Raw genomic sequence first — 21,606 nt, forward strand, 5'->3', positions numbered from 1 at the left:
AAGGAACACATGAACTGATATAAGCAAATTATTTGCGTTTAACCCTATGCTGCAACATTATATATCCAATTGCTGTTTTTGATTTAACACTTCCTTGCTGTGAATATGCCATTCTGTATACATTTGTTCATACATGTTGTGATAGTCTATTTGTTACAATTAAGCGAATTCATTATAAAAAAAAATATTCTAAGTTATACTGATAAACCAAATGTATATCAATCCTTGTAATATAATGTTGCTCACTCTTGTAATTCATATGTTGTATATTTTTTTCTTTCTATGCATTATACAATTGTACCATCACTTGCATTTGTAAACATACCGGGATGAATGTTTTTTTATCAAAGCCTTTGATTTTTACATTGTAATCCTGTATTTAGTATGTAGGAATATTACAACACCTAAATAAAATTCGACACGATATGCCAGAACTGGTAATATCCTTTCAGAATTAGCTAAAAAGGTAAATAAATTTGGTAACCTCTAATTTTTTCATCTTGAAGTAAAACCCATTATAAAGAAGGGGACATGCATCTTGCTGTTCAGTATGTACCAATAAGCAGCTACAAATGGTCCGAACGGAAAGGTAAATCCGATATGCAGTGACCGTAGGTAGAGCGCTTCCATCACTTTTTTGAAAATACAAATGCAACATTTTTCAGTGGCAGTTTGAATTTCCCCTCATTCTACTCAATTTGTAAATCCTTCCTATTGAATGATTTTTTTTCATTTGGTTTTGTCATGAATATGCATCACATCGTTGTCAATGTTCGTTAAAAGAAATGAAACTTGTGAAGATTACGCCATGATGTTTATGTTGACAAACTGCTATCAAACATCGTATTTCCAGTTATCGTTCTATTTATGATCTAAAATGAAAATAACTCTGTAAATATCGTGTGTCCGAAGCACTTCATGGGATTTGTCTTTAGCAGGAATATAATCAGAAGATCATTTGAGTTCACCTTCAGTTGTGTTGAGATCAGTGAAATGAAGGTTTTTTTAAAGGTTGAATCATCCGATGGCTCTTTGGATCTGTTATTAAACAAAATAACTCAACGAAGAACACTTCCATTATATAATACACCCTCTCTCTACAGTCGGACGGGAGAGATCCAGAGATGTCAATATTCCTATACCCAACTCAATCTTTTGGTTTTGAATAAAAGGAGATAAAGGTATACCATAATGGGACAGCAACCCAATGACACAGACAAATCCAAATATTAAGAGTCAATATCTATACTATTAAATGAGAAGACCTCTTTTTGTGTGTCGCTTCTCTTCTTTCCACAATAAATTAATCATGTCGCTTCTCTTCTTTCCACAATAAATTAATCATCATGCCTTTGTGTTCTATAGGTACCATGCATAGTCGCATTTGTCATCCTCGCTTATGATTATTCCGTTTAGGTTATTTTGGGAGGAAAACGAAAATAAAGGCTTCTGGATATTGTTTCCGTCATCGGACGGACTTTTAAGTCATAGACAAGACTTCCGTTAAGGACTGTTTAAAATTACATATATATTTTCATAGGTACTTTGGGACAGGACAATTATTTTCGCTTTTTCTGTATACTATGAACATACATATACTATAAATAAAGTGTATTTGCTATTTACTATCAATTCCAAGTTTACTATCAACGGCGGTCATATAATATTATATAGAGATTATTTTCATAGTATACAGAAAAAACGCGAAAATAATTGAAATTAATAGAAAACAAAAAAATAACGGATTAAAATAAAAAGGGGGAGGGCTAAAAAAAAAACCTGTCCACAAGTACCTATGACTTTTGCTACCTTTCCTGAAATTATCCAGTCATAAAATCTGTTACAAAAATTCATCATACAACAGTTTACGTACTTTCAACCACGCTCTAAATGCACCAATTATTTAAGGGATGTTGGTGTAGCTGGATGTCGCCAGCTGTTGCAAACTTCTGTCCTCATTCAATATACCCTCAAATTGCAGTGGTATTCCAAGTTTCACGTCCAATCTAACTGTCGACCTCCTTTTGCAAGACCTACCTATTGAATTTAAATTCTCGTCATGAACATGCATGAAATATTTGCCACTGGACGTAAAGCAGACAACAATCAATTAACTCCATAAATTATTCCATGTACATAGTACACGAAGACAAGATCTTGTATAATACTATAATGGAAAATGCCCTTTTAATCACTCAATAATAGTGCTATTTTTTATGGTTTTGCAATATATCAATTACTGCATAACGTTAACTGATCACTCATAAAAAAATATTTTGTTACCATGGTTCTTATCTTTTGTTTTATTACGATTTATGATATGAATTTGTCAGTTTATTATAAAACTAAGAAAGGTAAAAAAATTTCAAAGTGTTTATTTATGCTACATTTAGACGTGAAAAAGGAACGACGAACGACTAAAAATAAAAGTGTGTGTTTTCATATTACACATTGTATTTCAATTTAAGAATGATGATCAACCTTGCGAAAATATCTCATCTATACATGTTTAGGTCGAGCCACTAAAACCTACATAGCTTGATGCTGTTACATTAAGTTATTTAATACGATGTTATTCATTGGAGTTTACATGCAAAGTTCATATTTAAAAAAAAAACAACAAGCACGCAAAATGCAAAACACGATTTATCAATTAAAGGGAAACTCCGCAAAAAAATGAAAAATTGATATTTGGTTCTTTTAATTATAAAAAATCACATGTTCATAAATAAAAAAAGTTTTATTCTATATGTAAAGAGATTAAAATCGATTTTTGAAATTAACTATCAGTTCTCGACATATCGCCATCTTGTCGGCATTCCCGATCTAAAAAGTCACGTGATATCTATAAACCACAAAGAACCAAAAGAATCGGGGATTTACCGACCGTGCGTTAAAAACACCATCATCAATCGGGGATTACCGTAGACGTAATTTAGTGTCAAAAGTCTTGTCAAGCGTACGGTTATTTTGTCCGACAAGGATATGACAAAAGTCTACATAATTTTCCCGATCCCACAAAAAAGAAAGAATTGTATCAGACATGATTGTGCAACCTTAAACTAACAGCAAATAGTTTCATCTATAACAAGCACAAGTTGGTGTGTGAAGACCATTTTGAAAAATCTTGTTTCGAGGGAAATTTTAATTTTTATGGTAATTATACTTTTTTAATAAAAAAATAACCTAGCAGTTCTGATAGCTATAGTTATCAAACCTTATATGATAAGATCTCATTGATTAAAAAAAATATAAATTTGATGAGGAAGAAAAGTTTCAACTGATTTACGAAAGATTAATTAGTATGTCTCTTTTATATACAGTGCATTGGTATATATAAAGAATAGTTCGGTATTAAAACAAGATAATTGTTTAGATTAATAAAGTCATACGATGAAAAACATTTTTTTTATTATGATGTTTAACAAGCTATTGACAAGGAGCAATGTTAGGGAGAGGTTTTAGCTGGGACAGAATATGTTGATATAGTATAATATTCCAAGGTTACAGATATGTAAATGTCGAAATATCTCAAATTTTTTTTTCATATAAGGTGTGTTTTATCAAAAGTGTTTTTTTTAAACTAAGCTTTAAATGATATCAAATTGATACGGGATCAATTTAGAACGGTAACTTATAAAGATACTTAAAGTTTACAGTTTAACGTGTGACCCTATCTGGTATCTTCGGTGAACAATTTATAGTTTTTTTTCTTTTTTATTTACGTTATCTTATTATAAATGTTTCGGCTTCCTCCCGAATTGATAATAGACATGTCAGACTAGATGAATTATTGATAGAGGTCGTGTCAGTGCGATACATTCAGTTAAGTATTCCGAGGACGTAATTAGATATAAGTCCTTGGGTATTCAAGTGACATCCTGTCGACTAAAAATTCGTATTACACAATTATACAGGTCCATGCATGGCCTCTTTATTGAGGTAACCGGAGATAAAAAGAGGCATAGTGAAAACAAAACGTTTGCTTGACAAAGTTATATTGCTCGCTTTGATATTTTTGGTTATACAAAATCACGCACTTTATACCTAATTGGTATTCATGTGCACTACACTTGATGCGTTAAGTTTCTGCATAGCATGGTTAAAAATAATTATGTATCTCATTTGTTATATCGTAGTGTCACTGTGTTTCTTTGTCAAATTTATTAAGTTTGTTAATGATTGTGTAAATAAGAATAAATCTGTATGAAAACTTCATACCCGTTTAGTTATTGCCTAGGCGTTTGATTATTGTTACATTATAAAGATATATATATATATATAGAACCTTTCATACATCTTAAAGTAAAAGATGTGTGTCTGAGTCAAACGACATGAGAGCCCTGTAATACTAGTACGAGTTTAGCATGTAAAAAATCCTACTCAATATGGTTGTTTTGAAAAAAAATCTGTTCATACAGATTGACAACTCATGGTCAGACATTCATGTAATATTTGCCACATGACGCTCATATTTCTTTCTACCATCATCATCTGATTCATCTGCCCCAACAAACAAACAAACGATACGTTATTAGTCTGCTTTGTCTGTTAGAAAGAACCTATGTAGCTCATCCTCAATGGCGCTTATACATCAGGAAACTTATAGTAGTAAAGCTTGTTTCAAGAACAACGAGGTTGAGACGGACTGTTCTAAATCGTCAATATCAGTAATACATTACTAAGCTATGCCTTTAATTACTACTACTGGATTACTAATTTGGATTAATGACGGCTACCCTGTTGAGCATTGCACAAAATTATCATAGAATATAAAAATAATTTTCATGTTTTCAAACTTAAAGACAATTATAACACCTCATATAAATTTTTTTTATAAGAAAACAAATAAGTGAGTAAAAGTTCATTTGTTTGGAAATTAGTCTCCTTTGATCTCGAACTAACTTGTTAAAAAAATTCTCAAACAAAGTAGATGATTAATTTATTAGCTTAGATTTATAATGAATGTGTATCCATTAATGAAATAAATGATAATTGGCATTCTTTTCACAAATAATTTGTCTAAGTGATTGTCCTTTTCACAAATAATTTGTCTAAGTAATTGTCAGATGAATTTAATTATGTAAGAATGAAATGATAAAAAGAAAAGTGTTCCATTTTAATATTGTATACACTTCCGGAATTAAAATATGGAATGTTATTTTCAATTAACTTATACAATTTAATTATTGTATCTCTATTGTCATCGGGTATTTAATCTTATAATTCACATATAATTCGTCTAAGTGATTGTCAGATGAATTTAATTATGTAAGAATAAAATGTTAAAAAGAAGATTAAAAAATCTTGCATGTTGTACTGTTGTATTTTTTCAATTAAAAACTTTTTAATTGCGATAGTTTTACGATTGTTTGCACTTGTTAGAATTTATACATCGCCAGACTTATAAATACAACTTAAAGAATTCCGGTAAAGTAAATTAAACAGATGTGCAATTGTTATTAATTGGGAAACTATAACATTTATTTTTTAAGATTAAAAGTACTATTCTTTTAACTTCATATTTGAATCTTTATGCTAATTGCATAGAACGTAATCGAAAATTGTTCCATTTTAATATTGTATACACTTCCGGAATTAAAAAATGGAATGTTATTTTCAATTAACTTATACAATTTAATTATTGTATCTCTTTTGTCATCGGGTATTTAATCTTGGTGTATTAAACACGCCATACTCTTTCTGTTAATCCATACAAAATGACAACATTTACACCTGTGTAAATTGCTACAAGGTAAAGTTAAAACGAATTGTTTTTAAATTGAGAAATAAACAATGACTTTACAAAATAATATGCACTCTTTATTCACACAGATTTTGCGTTAAAATGGTAGCCGAAATTATTAAGGAAAATAAAAGCGGAAAATATTTTCAGTTCAATATCAGAAAAAAATTTCAATAGTTATTTTATAAAAAAATCTCAACAATAATTTATGAAATTAATTCGGAAATTTTTATATATTTTATATAGAAAGTTTTATTAAATCAATGCAAAACGGTACACGTGTTCATTTTATTTCCTTCTTATATTGTGGTTATTAGCTACGAGAAACGGTCATCTATGCGCTTTAAATTACGTCAAAGTTCGATAAGCAATTAAGACTTTAACAGATTTTAGTTTTTCCCAGCATTCAACAAATCGGGTTAAAACGGCACAACCTACTAACGTATGTCAACCAAAAAAGTTACAATTACTTGATTTTCTCCGTTATTAGAAGGAATATAAATTTGAAACTTTGTGAATGTGTTTTTATGTTAAGATGAACATATTTAGATGATAAGTCAAAAATCGCGGATTTCCCCCCTAATTGGACTGAACAGACAACACTAATTATTTTGTATTCGCATGTAACGTAGTGTTGGAAAATTACAGAATTAAAACCAAAATGAACATTTACCCAAATATTGTAAAGGGCCTTATGCATCTATATCAGTTCGATTAGAAGTTGTGAAACAAACTGTTTAAATAGCTAATTGTTGGAAGAGTTTACTTACTGTTTTCATTTTGTCCGGTCTTTACGAAATCAATCTACTTACGATTACTGACAGATTAAAAACATCACATATATATATCAAGAATTTGTGTGCAGACCATTCATTGGACAGTTGGAAATGAGGTCTGCATAGGGTTTTTATTTCCTCATTTATATAATAGAAAATCGTAGTATTGAAAATTTGGAATAAACAAATATAGATTTACTCCTTACTTTTATAAAATTATGGTGATATTTAATTGCTAAAACGTGATAACAAATAAATAAATAAAAGTTGTGATGCCATTTAATCGGTCCGTTTTCAATGCAATAAGGTAACTGTTATATGTCTCTATCAGTCTGAGAACTGTTTAACTATCATTTGAGTTGAATATATTTAGACTCGTTCAATTCTGGGGAATTAGGCTTCTGTAAGTTTTTTTTTTGTGTTTTTTTTTATGTTTTTGACGGTTTGTAAGTTAGTAAAAGTTCAATGATTAAGTTGATATTGACATTAAAAGACCTCCTCACGAATCGGGCTCGGATATCTCAACATCCGTTTTTGTTCGTAGGTCTTTTAATGTCAATATTAACTTATCATTGAGCTTTTACTATTACTAATCTTCCGCGTGCATCTGTGTTTGATAGTCGACCTAAAGAACAAAAGCAATAACAAAAATCCTTTAGGGGTAGTTTGTTCTTCAGATTGGTGCCTATTTATGGTTTTTCATGAAGAAAAGGGGGTAAAATAAGTAAAGAATCAAAATGTCTATAAATTTAATATAGATTGAGAATCGGTTTTAAGATGCTAATTATAATCAAACAAAGGATGATTCTTTAGGATTTTGGCCTTACAGTAACAAAACATTGTATTGTTCGGGGAAATTAAGTATTAACGTTTATATCTTGCATCCCTTACCATTACATTTAATGGGTTGCTTGTACGTTTATTGCAATGTTTTAAATGCGTACTTTCATGATCCTTTCGTATACAATCAATCATTTTCAGATAGTTTTCTTGCTTGGAACCGTCTAATCTATACGCTGTTTTGTGGCATTCTTCTGTTTCCTTCAGTAACATTTCACTTGTCAGATAGTTTGCAATACCAAGAAGGGTGTACCATTCTGCTTTCATAACGTGATTACCGATATATTTATCACTTTCAATAGACGTCTTCAAATCAGATAATGACTTTAAACATTTGTCCGTCTGTTTTAACTTTAACAAACACAAGAAACGTAAAAACAATGCGTACACTATTGGTGGCTTCTGGGCATATTTTTTATAATTAACTTCATATTTCATTTTATCCGGAATCAAAGCCGAGTCATGGTAAAAATGGTTTGGCTCCATTGTATTTTCTACGTATATTTTGCTTAAGTCATTACGGCGATCTGCTCCGATATACAACTGGTTAAACTTATTATTCTGATAATACAGTTTTCAATTATATGCATTTAAAAAGTCTTTGCTGCAGTAATAGAATGTAGCTATAACATTCCTTCCAGATATGGCATCACTATCTTCTCCCTTCAACGCAAAGGGTAACACATCTGGTAATTTCAGATTGTCTTCGAAATTAAAACAAACAGTCTTATTCCGGTACAAAGTTTTAACCAGACAGTTATATATTAACAGGTTCTTGTTTGTGGTCTTTTCCAGTTCATCACAGTTCTTTTCCAGCTGTTTAAAAGAAAGTTCAGTTTTAAGAATGGCTTGACCACCTTAAAGCAGAGATCTGACATCATTTAGCTAGATAAGTTCAGACACTACAACTGGTGGTTGTTTCCATCCGGTAATTTGGATCATAGTACTTGAGCGATGAAACAGTTCAGGCCAGACAATTATGCTTATTGCTGATTTAAAATTTTCCCAATTTGGTAATGTGATTCTCTGTTGAAGCAAATTGATGTCTGAAAGAAAATAATGTGGAAGATTGTCAGCCGCAACGTATTTTTGAAGTCCCTCAAAGCACATTCGAAAGCACCTATGAAAGTAGGGTGGTTACCAAACTGTATCACCAGTCTCTAAAATCCAGGAAATCACTGTCTTTAGAAAATACGAACATAACAGATCTTTAAAATCATTATTTTGTTCTATTACCTCTTTTAAAGAAATTAAAAAAAAAAGCATAAACAAGAAGCTGTGTATGCGTAAACGTAAACACCATTAGTTTTTCAGCGACCGAAAACGAGATTCGCCATTCAATATCTTCATTTGCTGATGATGTGTTGCCTACTGGTACAAACAATACTCCACTTTTAATATTTTTGTCTTTTAATTTTGATGATGGCAAAGATTGAGACGGGTTTCTTGTTTTCCACGGTGTCGCTTTTTTAATAAAAGATTTGCACTTTACACCTGCATGGTCCATGAACAGTATCGAGGACACATGCACTTTTGTACTATTTAAAACCCGTAAGATTTTCTTCATTTTGTCACTAGAAAGTAATGTATTATCATCTCTATTTATGCACCAGACATCTCGATATTTATATTCACTGCACAACTTTAACCGTGCGAAACCCGGGTTGACATCATCAATCTCCATTTTAAATTACAGTCATCGGTTGCTTCCTCAACGATCAGTATATCTTCAAGTATGATGATTGTGTCAGTGTCACTTCCTTTCATGTCTAGACCTTCTCCTCTACTTCCACTGAAAAAAGGTGTGTGCGTTTTAGTTTTAGTCAATGCATTTTGTGATTCATAAAACTTTCGCCTTGTTTTTACTGCTTCTTCGGATCCAATTTTGTCACATAGAAAATTATATAATTTTATTGAAACAGATTTCTTCTGCCAGGTTTTGTCTTCAATATCCTTTTCTTGAAAATTTCCTTGGCTACAGAAGAAAAATTGAATTAGTTCATATTTGGTAAATGTTTTTTAGATTGTCAAGTTTATAGGCAAAGCTCTATTTTCATTTAATACGAAATATATATGTGTTATCATTTTTTTTAATTACAATGCCTATTGACATTTCTTCATTAACATAAATCACTGAATAATTTAGAAAAAAATAAAATCGCAGTAGTAATAGTAGCTACTTAAATAGCGTAAGAGCAAAAGGTCCGTATCATTAAATGCTATATATATTTCTTTAAATGCTATATATATTTCTTTAAACATGTTAAAGGGTATCCCACACAGTTACAAAAGAGTGAGGACATTGATAACAGTTATCTGTAATGTTATTATTGTTTAGAATGTAATTAACATACCTCCTTCCTTTTCTACTAGGGGCCTCGGTGGCCGAGTGGTATAAGTAGTTACTACTGTAATCACTAGCCAGTCAACACTGAGGTTGTGAGTTCGAACCCCGCTCGTGCGGGTGCACTCGACTCCAATCTTAATTGACTAGGATTGTCAGTTTTCCTATCAAAGGTCGGTTTTTTCTCCGGGCACTCCGGCTTCCTCCACCAATAAAAACTGGCCGCTACGAAATAGCCCAAAAGCGGTGCTTAAAAGTGGCGTTAAAAATACAAAAAATCAAAAAATCAAATCCTTTTCTATTGACTTTACGTAATAAATTTGCAAAAATATAAAAGATTCAACCTTCAAGGTAATATATCATTGGAATAATACTACAACCATTAGCTTGATATTATCAAAATCCAACCATTACACTTTAAAAGATCAAGATCATATGTTCGATGATATCCATTCAAAACGTGCATAGTTACTACTTGTGTTTGATCTAATTACTATCTTGTAACCTTGTATCGATAATGAAATTCGAAACTTTGCCCAACATAATTATTATAACCCATTGAAAAGGGTTATATTATCAACTATACTAGTAACAGATATGAAAGCAGACGAATGAAAAAGACTAAAACGATCCCTACCCTTTAAAATGATTGAAATATAAGATCGTTATAATTGGTGACTTACAGGTTGCAATTCTGTAAATATAGACAATGCAATTTCCCATAGGAACTCCCTTTGCGGCTACAACTGTGTCACTTTTACTATGAAGTTTCGTGATGTTATATCCCAGAACGGAAAGTTGATATGTACTACTATTTTATTAAAAGGTCAAAATATAAGACTGTGCGGAATATTATCAACATTTATATGCCCTGAACTTCAAAGAATTTAAACTTATACTAAAATTCTATACTAACACTACCTCCACTTTTGGACCTTCTAAGAATAAAATTGTAGGCGCTACCATGTTTTTCTACATGTATACTGGTAACATTCCCAAGTTATGTCTCTATGAGATGAAACACAGAGATCATATATGGGAACCAGTACGTTAACAAATTAACATATCTATGAATATTATATATCTCCTAAACAGAGTAGTGGCTTGAGAAACAGCTGTTTTTATTAAGTGCAACCTATACAAACATTTATTCAAATAGAAAACTCTTGAAAAACACTTTTTCTCACAGTAATACTTTTTTATCAGAATTATAGCCTTAAAGAAATCACTGCATATACTCTAACTTTTCTTTTACAGTACATTTTATATCCCCCGCCCCTGTTTCAAATTTTTAAAGAATTTGAAAACAAGACTTTAATTATTATCAGCTTACCCTATGTGCATGTTTTCTGACATGAAATGTCTAGAACCTGTTTGAAACTATTCTTATAACAAATTAAAAGCATTTCAGAATACTATAAATGAAAAGTTTAGTAGTAAATCATTCCAACATTCAAGTTTATATAAAGTAACCAATCCTGCCTTTGCCTCCAGTCCACATCTTACTGTATGCCTATTTGTCGATTAAAGTAAACAATTTCTGCCTCAAATGGTCAGTGTAGAAATGTTGTCACAACAATATTATCTAACCATATATCTAACATAATTTAGATAATATTTGAGCTAGAAGTGTTTAAACAATGCCATATTTTCAAAAGTTGTATGTATGAAGTTACCAGTCTAATGAATGACTCCACTAAAAGTTTTATAGAACTGACTGCTAACATCTGTTTTTTGCATAATTTTAAAGCACAGTTATTGTTTTCTATACAAAACACCTTTAAAATAATAAAATCATAGCATTTACAGGTTAAATTATCTGTGTTGTGACCAACGGGAGTAGGCATTTTTCTGCTTTTTTTTGCCACTAGGGCCTCACATTTGCTAAATTAGTCTGCTTTTTCTGTGAATATTGAATATTCAGTGCATAATTAGGATAATACACTATATTTAGTTTTACTGAGTTTTTTTTTTTTGTATTTCTAGCTTGTATTTTTGTATGCCGCGGTCACAAAAAAGCACATTCAGGTGCTACGGCTTATATTTGGGTTATCAACAGAACAAAAACACCCCAAAACAATATTCAGAGAGGATCTATGAGTTTCAATGACTGCGAAGGGTATATATATAAGCACTTCTAAACAATTTAAATTATAAATATGCATACATTAAGAATTTATTTTGAAATTAGGCCTTTAAGTAAACTATGCATACTGTAAACTGTGAATGTATGCTGAGTCATCATTGTGAAGGCCCAGGATTTTCTCAATCTTCATGAAATATTCATAAAACTTTGTATTTGAGTTAATTTCATTTAAATCTCTGAGATAAACCAGATTTGATGAAATTCTATATGTTCTCTTTTTTCACCCCATATCGGTTGCAATTCTGTAAATATAGACAATGCAATTTCCCATAGGAACTCCCTTTGCGGCTAAAACTGTGCCACATTTACTATGAAGTTTTGTTAAAAAATATATCCCAGAACGGAAAGTTCATATGCACTACTATTTTATTTAAAGGTCAAGATATATGGCTGTGCGGCATATTTTCAACATTTATATGAGCTGAACTCCAAAGATTTTAAACTTCTACTAAAATTCTATACTACCCCCTACCTCCATTTTGGACCTCCTAAGAATCAAATTTTAGACGCTACCATGTTTTACTGGTAACATTCCCAAGTTATGTCTCTATGAGATGAAACACAGAGATCATATATGGGAACCAGTAAGTTAACAAATTAACATATCTATGAATATTATATATCTCCCCAAAAGAAGCGTGGCTTGTGAAACAGCTGTATTTACAAAGTGCAACCTACATCGCTCAGCTAATATTATATGCTTATTCAGGACACTATTCTATGTATCAAAGGTCAATTATTTACCATCTTTCTGGTAAACATTTTAGTTTAAAATCATGATATTAAGGGCATCCGATACAGTTTCAAGGGAGCTTACTACTGGCGCGACGTTAAAGCGTTCGAATTCCCGCAAAACGTCACTTTCAGCGGGACGTCTTGCGTGTAATTTCCGTAATAAAAAAGAAACGGTTGAACGGTATTTAGTATGAACGATGCTTCAACTTATATTTCTTACAAAGATTAACGCTTTTGTATCTAACATTTTTATATATAAAATCATAAGAAATTAAACACTTATTTCTGTTTTTGCTGTTCCTTGTCTTGAAGCTTCTGCGAGGTCTTGAACAATGAAGTCAACATAATATCGTATAAAAAGCAATCTCAAGACGACTGACTCTTTTAGTGTTAACATTATGCATGCCAATTATCGTTTTTAATTATAATTTGGGTCCAATTTTCTGACAGCACGTAAAAAATAGTTTTACGGCGCAAAGTAAATAGCAATTTGTGTCAAATTTCTTTTCGAAAGATCAGATAACGCAAACATCCATTTTAAATCATTGTAATTCCACAAAAAAACAAAAATAAAAGAAGTAAATTTCCTCAATGAACATTTTGTTCCCTTTAAAAAATGATAGGATTTTAATCGACACTTTCACAAAAAAAACCATGAAATACTGATAATCACGAGGAGAATGTATGCCAATATAACAGTACAAAACCATAGAGGTAGGACCAGTTTTCCATACATTTATTACAAACTGATAGTCTTTTTCAAAGGTCTTTAAATCTGTTAAAAATTATCGCAGCTATACCTTGAGGTTTAGAAAACATTATATGGTATTTCTAAACATTTATTAACCAGACTATAAATGCTTTAAGCGACTTACTTTAAATTGTAAACTGGGCAGCATATGTTGGATATTTGGGAGGTGAATTAATAGTACACAAAAACCAAAACCAAAGTTATGTTTTACGAATGTATAGGTAACATATCCCGTTTTTTCAGATATATATTGTAAATAGAATCATTTTGCCAGATCAAATACTATGAATTACTTCAAAATTATTGTAAAGATTACTTCGTAAATTTTACGGACGCCATCACGAGTTGGTTGACCGTTATGGAATAACCGTTTCACAGATGATATCGGATATGTTCCTTATGTCGTAACTACAATATCCTTCCCTTTTCACGAATGTGACCTACCGAATTAGACTATTAACCATATTTATAATAACATAAGCAAAATGACGGCTGCCACATGTGGAGCAGGATCTGCTTACCCTTCCGGAGCAACTGAGATCACCCCCAGTTTTTGGTGGGGTTCGTGTTGCTTAGTCTTTAGTTTTCTATGTTGTGTCATCTGTACTATTATTTGTCTGTTTGTCTTTTTATTTTTGGCCATGGCGTTGTCAGTTTGTTTTCGATCTATGAGTTTGACTGTCCCTCTGGTATCTTTCGTCCCTCTTTTACTACTCACCCGAAAAAAAAATATGAATAAATGTGGAATTATTAAAAGCTATTCAAATGTGAATAAAAGGATGTTTTGGGGGGTATGTCATTGACACAGTAGCCCATTAACCAAAACAAAACAAAATATAGAGGTCAACATATAGTTTTTAAAAAACACGAGTGTGTACAGTTCCGACATGTCTAGCTCCAAATTGCTGCGAGTCTTTAAACTAAGCCGTTAAAAAAATAGTCCGCAATAACTAATATCTAATATATTTCTTTCTTGGAACATGACCAGAATAAAAGAGAGAGGTATTTATGTTACACATATTTATTATTTTTATTTCCAAAACAATATTATTATTCTAAGGTAGCTCTTTGTAAGCAATATATAAACTTGGAAAGTGTCGCCGATAACCTTGCAGGAATAATTGGCGTAGGAGTCGAAATTGTAAGCCAGCGACGTCCTGCATTTTTGCACTTACGTTGAGGTTACAAAGGGGGGACGCAATTTTTATGATAAATCGCGATTTATTTTAGAATCCAGCATGTTGACATATATTTTCTATTTGCTATTTGGAAGAAGCATGACAAAAGACAGTTATTGTAGAAATATGAGAAAAAAGACATTATAAGAACCTCTCGTTTCCCCATTTTAAGGTACAAAAATATCCGACTTTGAGCATCTTATCCGTAATTCTATGCATGTCTCGAATATTTAACTAGTCATTCTTGACGGGATTTATTTCCCCCTTATTTTCACTTATCACAGCTTTAGATTGAATCCAATCATATCAATTTATGAAGAAGAATATCTATTCCAAAATTTTTATCACTTTGCTCAACTTTTTGTACTAAATTGCAAAAATCCCAAATTTTCAGCCTCAATTTTCTCGAAAACGAACACGGTTACCTATGTTTTATTTGGTGATTTTTTTTTACAACTGGTCCAGTACTACAACATATTTCAAAATTACAAAAATGACAATATAACGTGAAACTGTATCGGATGCCCGTAAAGATCCGTTATAAAAAAAAGTCGAAATTAAAAATTCGGTAAATAATCTGGTATTTAAAAGATAAATATCATACAAACTGATAATTTTACGACGGGCGTTATTCTTAGACACGAAGCGTCAAAGGGGCTCCAATTAAGACAGCTGTAAGTCTTGTTGAAAGTATTGCAAATTAGGAAATTCTCTCAAAAACCATATATGTCTGGGCTAAATAAACTTATTGTCAAATAATTTTAACATTTCATTGACAGCAACATCAACACTGCCATTGCTATTTTGGATAAAGAACTCACCAAAAATAGCAGGCTCATAATTAAGTAAGCCAGACGTGTATAACAGTAAATGAATGTTGTTTTTGCAAACGTTCATTGAGCAGATTTATAGTAGAGCTGATCTGGTCAGTTACGACTCTAGGATAAGACATTAATGCTGAAAAAGATTGTTATCTTGTTTAAACCTATCTACAGTAAAGCTACTGTGAATAAAGATAATATTGTTTTTTCTACGCTGCTCAAGACCAAATTATGGGACAACTGTTTGAGCGTGTCCTGCTATGGATGCGTCCATATCAATCTGCACAACATATAAGAGAACAGGACACAGTCGAACATTTTCATATAAGAAGATTTTTCTGGTATTTTCAGATATAAGCCCCCCCCCCCCCCCCCCCCCCCCCAAAAACACGTCGCATATGAGTCGTGACAAAGACATATCGTATCGGTTACCAAATTTGTATTGGTTACCATCAAACTTACAGCTGCTTTTTTATCTGTTATTCATTAAAAATCCATTTAAGTTCGTATAATTTGAACAAGCACAAACGTATCAAGTGCGATAGAAAACCCAAACGATGAGGGAAAGGCTTTTTTCTGCTAACAGATATGAAATTGACAATGAGCAGGGTGGAATCGTCACGTTTGTCTTAAATACTACAGTATCCTGTTTTTAAGATTTAAGATAACATGTTTTTAGATACAGGTTTGATTTTTTATTGTATACCCATATCTTAAATTGTACAATTGAGACAGAACTTGCAAATTGAAAACAAAATTGAACAACAAATGTAATTTTCATTATTTCTCAATTATATCTTAATTTCATAGTTAAAATCACGCTCTAGCATTGATAGACGCAGGTAAAAATTCAGCTGATTACAAATGGGACATTTATAACCAACGAAATCGAAATGCTTACAGTTTAATGATATTCACCAGCTCATTTCATTATACGTGTTATGTTTAAATTAGAAAATAAATCAAAGTAAACACAGACGGCTAGATTCATGCTAAAACAATAAAGGAAAATAAAAACGACATACATTAATCCACGCTAACCACCATATTAAGCCAGGCACACGCAGCTTACTGTGTAGATAGATATATTTAAACATTGATTACTCTACGTTTTAGGGATGTAACGGTACAATACTAGACCCAAAAATCAGTTGAACGGTGCTTAAATAAACAGATCTGTACTAACTCAAGATAAAAAATACAAGGTTTCTGTTTGTGGAAGTACACCTCAAACTGTTTAATAGACTTAGACACTATAAGAAGTAAACAATACTCTTGTTATATTATTGTAAGTTTTCCAAACGACTAATTCGAACACTTACCTTAGAATTTGTAATGCTTCAAGTAACTCTTCAGTATTCATACAATATATCAAATTTTCATCGGAGTTGAAAGCATTCAACATGTATATTAGATACCTAGAAACTTTAAATGCAAAAATGATCAGCAAGACAAGTTCTACAAATAAGTTCAATTGTCGAAATCGTCAGCCGACTCCTTATAAGAGTTATAGCCCTTGTATGATGATTTTTACCATTTTGTTGCGTTTTTGCCTTACAAATGTATATCTAAAAAATTATGATAGATAGATAGAAACAATAATAAGCAAAAATGATCAGCAAGACAATATCTACAATTAAAACAATATTGAGGAAATCGTCCGACGTCTCCTTGGAATTATTGCCCTTTAATGACGATTTTATCATTTTTGGGGGGTTTTGCTTTACAATGTATATGATAAAAATCATAATAGATAAATAGACACTTTAAATCACAAAAATGACCGATAAGGCAAGATCTACTAACAAGTCAATTTCATACCCTTTTTTGTATTTTGAACAAAAACTAGAGAAGATAGAGAGAAACTAAGCAGACTAAATGATCAGCAATACAAGAAAATATGCACATAGACCTAGGTGAGAGACACAGGCTCTTTAGAGCCTCTAGTTAAAAAGTATATCAATCTTTCACTAAGTTCTTAGTACACGTATCGCAACCCAATGTATGTTCGCTATGGTTCTAACAATATAATGGATAATTCTTAAACAGATTACAAAACTATAAACGCCTAAAGGGTGTGCAAATAGTCAAAACGGGAAAATTTTTGAAAGATTTTGGCAACGTTCAAGTAGTTATCGTCAAAATGAATAAACAAAAATAAAATAGTTCACCAAACCAAAACTCTTGATTGATTTCAAACCAGGGCCATATTCAAAAAGTCTATCAATCATAAAGTTTACTTAGACATATAGTACCACATCCTAAAGTGTACACTCTAAGGGTTTTACAATATGATCGCTTAATTTTAAACATATCACCAACTTATAAACGCCTAAAGATAGCTCAAAATCGCGATTTTTGCAAATTTTTGCTTTTTAGTATTTATTCCTAAAGCGTATAAGAAGGCCATCGTTAACCAAATCCAAAATTGTGTTAGAAGTCAAGCTATTTATTGTCTTTCGGGCACTAATTCATTTTGGATGCCAAATTTGACAAAAACATGTAAAAGCAAATCTGTATCTTCAACAGCATGCAACTTTTTTTCCCTACAATGGCTTCCATTTTCACGATTTTAAAAATTAGCTGGCGTAATGGAGAGATAACATTGACGAAGTAGAATCCTGACTGCTACTGAAAACATTAAACTATTTTATGTTGTACCTGTGTTTGTACTGTTATTTTACATCCACATCTTTGGCTTAATGTTACACTCACTTCGATTTCATCAGGACCCTCGCCCACAAGGGACTATTTGCTCTCTCTGTTATACATGCAATTGTTCGCGTGTACCTTGTTGTTTTTCGACAACGCCCCATGCCAGCTCTCAAGTTTCGTTTTAATAATTTACAGTTGTGTTCGAAATGGAACTAGAATCGGATTAAATCTTAAACGTTTTTACCCCGTTTTTGACTGACGCTTCATTTGTCGTCATTTTCCGACAAAATTAATAAAAACTTAGTTGATTAATACAAAGGATTTGAAAGTGTTACGACCAAAGAGCGCGGGTAGGGTTATCAAACTCTGATATATTTATTTTTGTAGTTAACAGTAGTGAAACCTCACTCCATTGAAAAAGGGGAAAACGAAGATCTAGTAAAAAAAAGGTAAATCAAGAGACAAAAAAAAAAAACCCCAAAAAACCGGGGTCCAGAACAGCACAGAATGACATTGGAAACACAAACGCCGAAATATGAAGACAGATAAAATACCCGGCCCAGTACAACAAACACGAGGGGAACGAGAATACGGACTCATCAGTTGCAATAAGCACGTGTATCAACTCAAAGGCAATTATACAAATATCCCACATGAGAAGAATAATCGGAATCTAAACGACAACCACAAATATTATCGAGAACGAAGTTTACGCTTACACTTATGACAGATGCATTGTCGGAATAATGAGCTGTCGGAATAAAGGGCTGTCGGAATAATGGGATGTCGGAGTATTGGGCTGTCGGAATAATGGGATGTCGGAATAATGGTTGTCGGACTTACGGGATGTCACCGCGCCATACTATATCAACTGAAAACCCAATTTAATTTGCGCAAAAATTGTCCAAATTCCGATTATAACATTTCACGAAAATAAGTCCCGACAATAGGCAAACGATTCATTTTTGCATAAAAAGTTTGTAAAATGAAAAAAACAAAGCATTCTCCATAAAACATAAGGGCAAACAGGGTTAGATCATACGTTTCGCATTATTTTCTGGAGGGCATGATAAACAACAATAACAATAATGATATAATAGTAACACAGAGATGAAACAAAGATATATATTTTGAAATATGGTTCTAAAATACATCTAATTTACATAAATCAAATTGGATTAAACATTAAATTTCCATTTCTGAAATAACATTGAGTGTATTTTGAAAACACACCGCGTATGTATACAACGAAAAAGGGTTCTTTTCAAGAAAATGTAAATGTAAAAAGTGTAAAAGGTGTAATCTCGTGCAGGCCTTATACATTCAATTTATTTGAAGCCAACATCATAGTTATTAAACAAAGTTTAGTTTTTAATTCAGTAAACTATATTGACAGATATCTAAGCCTCGATAATCAAACTAGGTTCATTTTGTATTACTTCATCATACTGGTTGTCCTCTGGGACACAACGAACTTCTTGTTTTACTCCATAACGTTGAATGTGCAGTGATGTATCCCACTTTGTTCTATCCATGGGTTCTACTTTAACAGAATTCATAGAGGTAATTCCTTGATCCTCATCAAAGTAATTAAAGGGAGATAGGAAGAAACTAGCGTCCATAGCTGGTGAAGGTGTGATTGGCAAGTCCTCGGTATGTGGAATATGGTGGTTCCCCATTGATATCCAGGCAACTAGATCCTAAAACAAATGTAACGATCAATTACCTACACACATCAGTAAAATTTTCGAAAAAGTAAGCTTTAAAAAATGCTTACCGTAAAAATCGTGTACAAATAAAACAATAGTAACTTTTGTAAATTTTCCCTCTTGTATCTTTATTCGCTCACATGAGAACCTATTCACACTTAAGCTTATATTATTCTTTTTAAAACACCTCAATCTTTAGTTTATTTTCTGTCTTTTTAATTTGTTGTTATTAATATGTTCAGAACCGAGAACTTCTAGTTTGCCAATCTTTTGATATTTCTGTTTTTTTTTCAACACATATTCTTAAACGCAATGTATAAGCTGCATGTTGTTTTTCTTCTATAAACAACATGTATGTGCTTTAACTACTGGATAAATTAAACTGTTGTAAAGATATTTTATGTGATCAAAAAGGAAAGCCAATGTTATTCTCATTTTCATATAGTAAACCTCGTACTGTGTTTTCCCCAAGCCTAAAACGCTGAAGGGCTATTTAGATTTGTTACAAGTGTTTGATATTCACTTTTGGACAGAAACTTCCATATTGTTTTGCAGATTGCTTTCTATAAGAAGTTTTACCAAATCTTATTTCAATTCATTATAGAATTGGAGTTAACCATTAGTTTTGAATACAAACCTGATCGACAATAGATTCATCATCATCAATAAATTTCTGAAAATTTTCAACTGGATCAGCTATGTCTAAAGTTGAATATATGGAACTACTTGTCCGCTCAGAATCCTTATACTTTGTAACAGCTACCTGATATCGTGCCCATGATGCGATTGGTTCATTCCCAGAACCTTCTGGGAGCATTAGCACTGAAACGCCTCTGTTCAATATTCTATAACTTTTAAAATTACCAAATCTATTTTTTTGCTGTTTGTTATAAAAAATAAGATATTTTGGTTCTTTGAAATTATAACGATATGCTGCATCGCTTTCTGTAGATTTCAGTGTTGACGAAAATTTGTGTTGAATCAATCTTGCACTAGAATTGGTGGAATACTTGTTAGGACTATTCTCTAGTTCAAAGTTCAAGGTTGAAAATCTGTTTGATGTGCCTTTTATATCGACATCAGCCTTACAATTGAAAAGGTGATGATGGAGTGGAGCAGCTAAATTTTCCTGAAGTCTATAGCTAAATTCTTGGCATCGGTTGTATAAAACGAAGCTCTGACATATCCAGTAGCTGTTATTTTCACTTCCAGAACTGCATTTTGATAGAATATAAAGTCTATCACATAATCGTATACACCAACAACAGGGATAGTCCTGAGGATGAGAACCACGTTTTCCATTCCCTCATAAAATCGACCATCACTGAACCAGTATGAATGGTGCCGTCTAAGGGGCATCCCCGTGTTCAGTTCAAACAGACATAATGATGACCGCTGTCTTTGGATGGGATCACCGCCAGCAACAAAGTTAGAACTAATAAAAGTTGCATCCGACGGACAATCTATACCAGGAAACAGCATTTTTGTCTGGTTGCCATGCTATCAAGAAACTGTGCTACTTCATCATGCGGTTTAATGCCTGAGTAAAACACATCTATATCTTGTAAACTTATTTCATATGCTATTCGTTCATTTAGGAACCTGACGTCGTATATCTGTGGTCCTGATTAGAATAATATTTGGAAGTCAAAAGACCATGACATGTATTCAACGTGACGTCCTCTTATATTATACCTTTTACCATCGGGAGAAACCTGTCTGGGATTTCGAAGGGTGGGTCTATGGGAGCCTCGCCGCGTTGGTTAAAGGTGGAAAATAAATTTTTACTATAATTTGGAAATGGAACCTTTGGAATTATGGCTTTTTTAGCTTTGAAATATGTCAAAACTTCATTTAAAGTATTAAACATGGTACCATTAAACCAAACCTTCTTTATTGTTATTT

General features: G+C 32.1%; 1 protein-coding gene across 1 annotated transcript in view; it reads right to left on the minus strand.

Moving 5' to 3' along the window:
• Window positions 1-20,819, minus strand: part of LOC127705707 (putative amine oxidase [copper-containing]) — a 48,529-nt gene extending 27,710 nt beyond the window's left edge. Inside the window, exon 1 of the mRNA XM_052210085.1 lies at window positions 20,339-20,819. Within this exon, the coding sequence (XP_052066045.1) occupies window positions 20,339-20,518 (180 nt within the window). The 5' untranslated portion in view covers window positions 20,519-20,819. The remainder of the gene's footprint in view (window positions 1-20,338) is intronic.
• Window positions 20,820-21,606: the final 787 nt, after the last annotated feature.

The sequence above is a fragment of the Mytilus californianus genome, unplaced genomic scaffold (genome assembly GCF_021869535.1).
Source record: "Mytilus californianus isolate M0D057914Y unplaced genomic scaffold, xbMytCali1.0.p SCAF_6, whole genome shotgun sequence".
NCBI classification, from domain to species: Eukaryota; Metazoa; Mollusca; class Bivalvia; order Mytilida; family Mytilidae; genus Mytilus; species Mytilus californianus.